The sequence below is a fragment of the Lepidothrix coronata genome, unplaced genomic scaffold (assembly GCF_001604755.1).
Source record: "Lepidothrix coronata isolate B3197 unplaced genomic scaffold, Lepidothrix_coronata-1.0 Scaffold79, whole genome shotgun sequence".
NCBI classification, from domain to species: Eukaryota; Metazoa; Chordata; class Aves; order Passeriformes; family Pipridae; genus Lepidothrix; species Lepidothrix coronata.
This window is the reverse complement of record NW_016690259.1, coordinates 2,594,496-2,596,797: the sequence shown is the minus strand read 5'-3', so window position 1 is coordinate 2,596,797 and position 2,302 is coordinate 2,594,496. Positions and strand designations below refer to the sequence as shown.

The 2,302-nt window shown below is 68.3% G+C and overlaps 1 protein-coding gene across 2 annotated transcripts; it reads left to right on the top strand.

The window, feature by feature from the left end:
- Positions 1-293: 293 nt before the first annotated feature.
- Positions 294-2,006, top strand: POU4F2 (POU class 4 homeobox 2). 2 transcript variants are annotated; one of them, XM_017820080.1, is made up of 3 exons: positions 294-397; positions 542-586; positions 1,023-2,006. In XM_017820080.1, exons 1-3 carry the CDS (start codon positions 294-296, stop codon positions 1,972-1,974), a joined length of 1,101 nt encoding a protein of 366 aa, XP_017675569.1. In that variant the 3' UTR covers positions 1,975-2,006. The 2 variants fall into 2 exon arrangements, with proteins under 2 accessions (XP_017675569.1, XP_017675568.1); XM_017820079.1 differs by having other exon boundaries at positions 294-590; positions 1,033-2,006.
- Positions 2,007-2,302: the final 296 nt, after the last annotated feature.

Genomic DNA, 2,302 nt, shown 5'->3' with positions numbered 1-2,302 from the left:
GGCGAGCGCCCGGGCGGAGGGGCGGCCGGGCGGGAGGCATCCCGCGCATCCCCCGCGCATCCCCGGCTTGTCAGAGCCGCCTCTCCCTCTCGTCTCCGGCGGGACTCGGGCGGCCGGCTGAGGGGGGGCCGAGTGGGATTTTTTTTTTAATTTTTTTTTTTTTTAATTTTTCGGGGGGTGGGGGCGCAGGGCTCCTGTGGCTTTTCCGGGGGGTCCGGGCCCCCGGCCCCGCGCCCCTGCCCTTCTCCAGCGGCCGGCTGCCGGCGGGCCGGGCCGCGGCGGCGGCGAGCACGATGATGATGTCCCTGAGCAGCAAGCAGCCTTTCGGCCTCCCCCACGGCGGCGGCAGCGGCGGCGGCCTCCACGAAACCAAGTACTCGGCCCTGCACAGCGCCTCGCCCTGCCCCTCCGCCGGCGCCGCCGCCCCCGCCGCCAGCTCCCCCAGCAGCACCGGCACCGGCGGCTCCGCCGGACGCGGCTCCGGCTCCGGCTCCGGCCCCGGCGGCAGCGGCGGCTCCGGCTCCGGTTCGGGCTCCGGCAGCGGCGGCGGCGCGGAGGCGATGCGGCGGGCCTGCCTGCCCGCCCCTCCGGTAGGTGCCCGCCGCCCGCCGCCCCGCTTTAAGGGGAGCCCCTCGGCGGCCCCCCGGATCCGCCTGATGATTTTTTCATGGCCGTGCAGCAAATCACCCGGCGCCGCCGGGCTCTCGCCCAACTTATGCATGCGGCGGCTCTTGCCGCTCGTATTAATTTTTATGACCTGGGATGCTGCGTGCGGCTGGTGCGTGTGTGTCCGTCCGTCCGTCCGCCCGCCCGCCCGCCTGCCTGCCGCGGCTCCTCTGTGCGAGCGGCTGCGCGCCGCGCCCGCTCCCTCGCCCCGCTCGCTCCCTCTTTTCCTCTCCTCCCCCCCACCCCCCCTCCCTTCTCCAGGATTTCTCTTTTAACATGCTGGGAAGGTTTTAGTGGCACGGCGGAGTGCGCGGGGAGGCGAATTCCCTGCTGAGCGTTATGTGTGCCTTCTATTTGCAATTGCAGAGCAATATATTCGGCGGTCTGGACGAGAGCCTGCTGGCCCGCGCCGAAGCCCTGGCAGCGGTGGACATCGTCTCCCCGAGCAAGAGCCACCACCACCACCCGCCGCACCACAGCCCCTTCAAGCCGGACGCCACGTACCACACCATGAACACCATCCCCTGCACCTCGGCCGCCTCCTCCTCCTCCGTGCCCATCTCCCACCCGTCCGCCCTGTCGGGCACCCACCACCACCACCACCATCACCACCACCACCACCACCAGCCCCACCAAGCGCTGGAGGGGGAACTCTTGGAGCACCTGACGCCGGGTCTGGCGCTGGGGGCCATGGCGGCCCCCGACGGCGCCGTGGTCTCCACGCCGGGCCACGCTCCGCACATGGCCGGCATGAACCCCATGCACCCGGCGGCGCTGGGCATGGCCCACGCCCACGGGCTGCCGGCCCACATGGGCTGCATGAGCGACGTGGACGCCGACCCCCGCGACTTGGAGGCCTTCGCCGAGCGCTTCAAGCAGCGCCGCATCAAGCTGGGGGTGACCCAGGCCGACGTGGGCTCGGCGCTGGCCAACCTGAAGATCCCCGGGGTGGGCTCCCTCAGCCAGAGCACCATCTGCCGCTTCGAGTCCCTCACCCTCTCCCACAACAACATGATCGCCCTCAAACCCATCCTGCAGGCGTGGCTGGAGGAGGCCGAGAAGTCCCACCGCGAGAAGCTGGCCAAGCCCGAGCTCTTCAGCGGCGCGGAGAAGAAGCGCAAGCGGACCTCCATCGCCGCCCCCGAGAAGCGGTCGCTGGAGGCCTATTTCGCCCTCCAGCCCCGGCCCTCCTCCGAGAAGATCGCCGCCATCGCCGAAAAACTGGACCTCAAGAAGAACGTGGTCCGCGTCTGGTTCTGCAACCAGCGCCAGAAGCAGAAGCGCATGAAGTACTCGGCGGGCATCTGAGCCGGCCGCGGAGGAGCATCGACAGCATCAGCATCACCGTCATCAACAAAAAATTAATTAAACAACAACAACAACAGCAAAAAGGAAAGGAGACAAAAAAACCAAACAAAAAACCAACAAACCAAACAAACAACACCAGCCCACCCCATCGCCCGCCCCGCGCCCAACTTTCGGGGGGAACTTCCCCGCGGAGCCGCGCCCGGACCCGCCCCGGCAAGTACCGCTGGTTTTTATTCCTAACAGACCTCGCCCGGGTGGCAGCAGGGTGGCCACGATGTCATGGCTTTCTCGGGACCCAAACTTGAATCTAGAGTTGAGGCTTCGCGCC

Excerpts from the sequence above, each read along its gene's own strand:
- POU4F2 (XM_017820079.1), top strand. The coding sequence starts at position 294 with ATGATGATGTCCCTGAGCAGCAAGCAGCCTTTCGGCCTCCCCCACGGC. Across the intron at positions 591-1,032 it reads CCTGCCTGCCCGCCCCTCCG|AGCAATATATTCGGCGGTCT; the intron begins GTAGGTGCCCGC and ends TTGCAATTGCAG.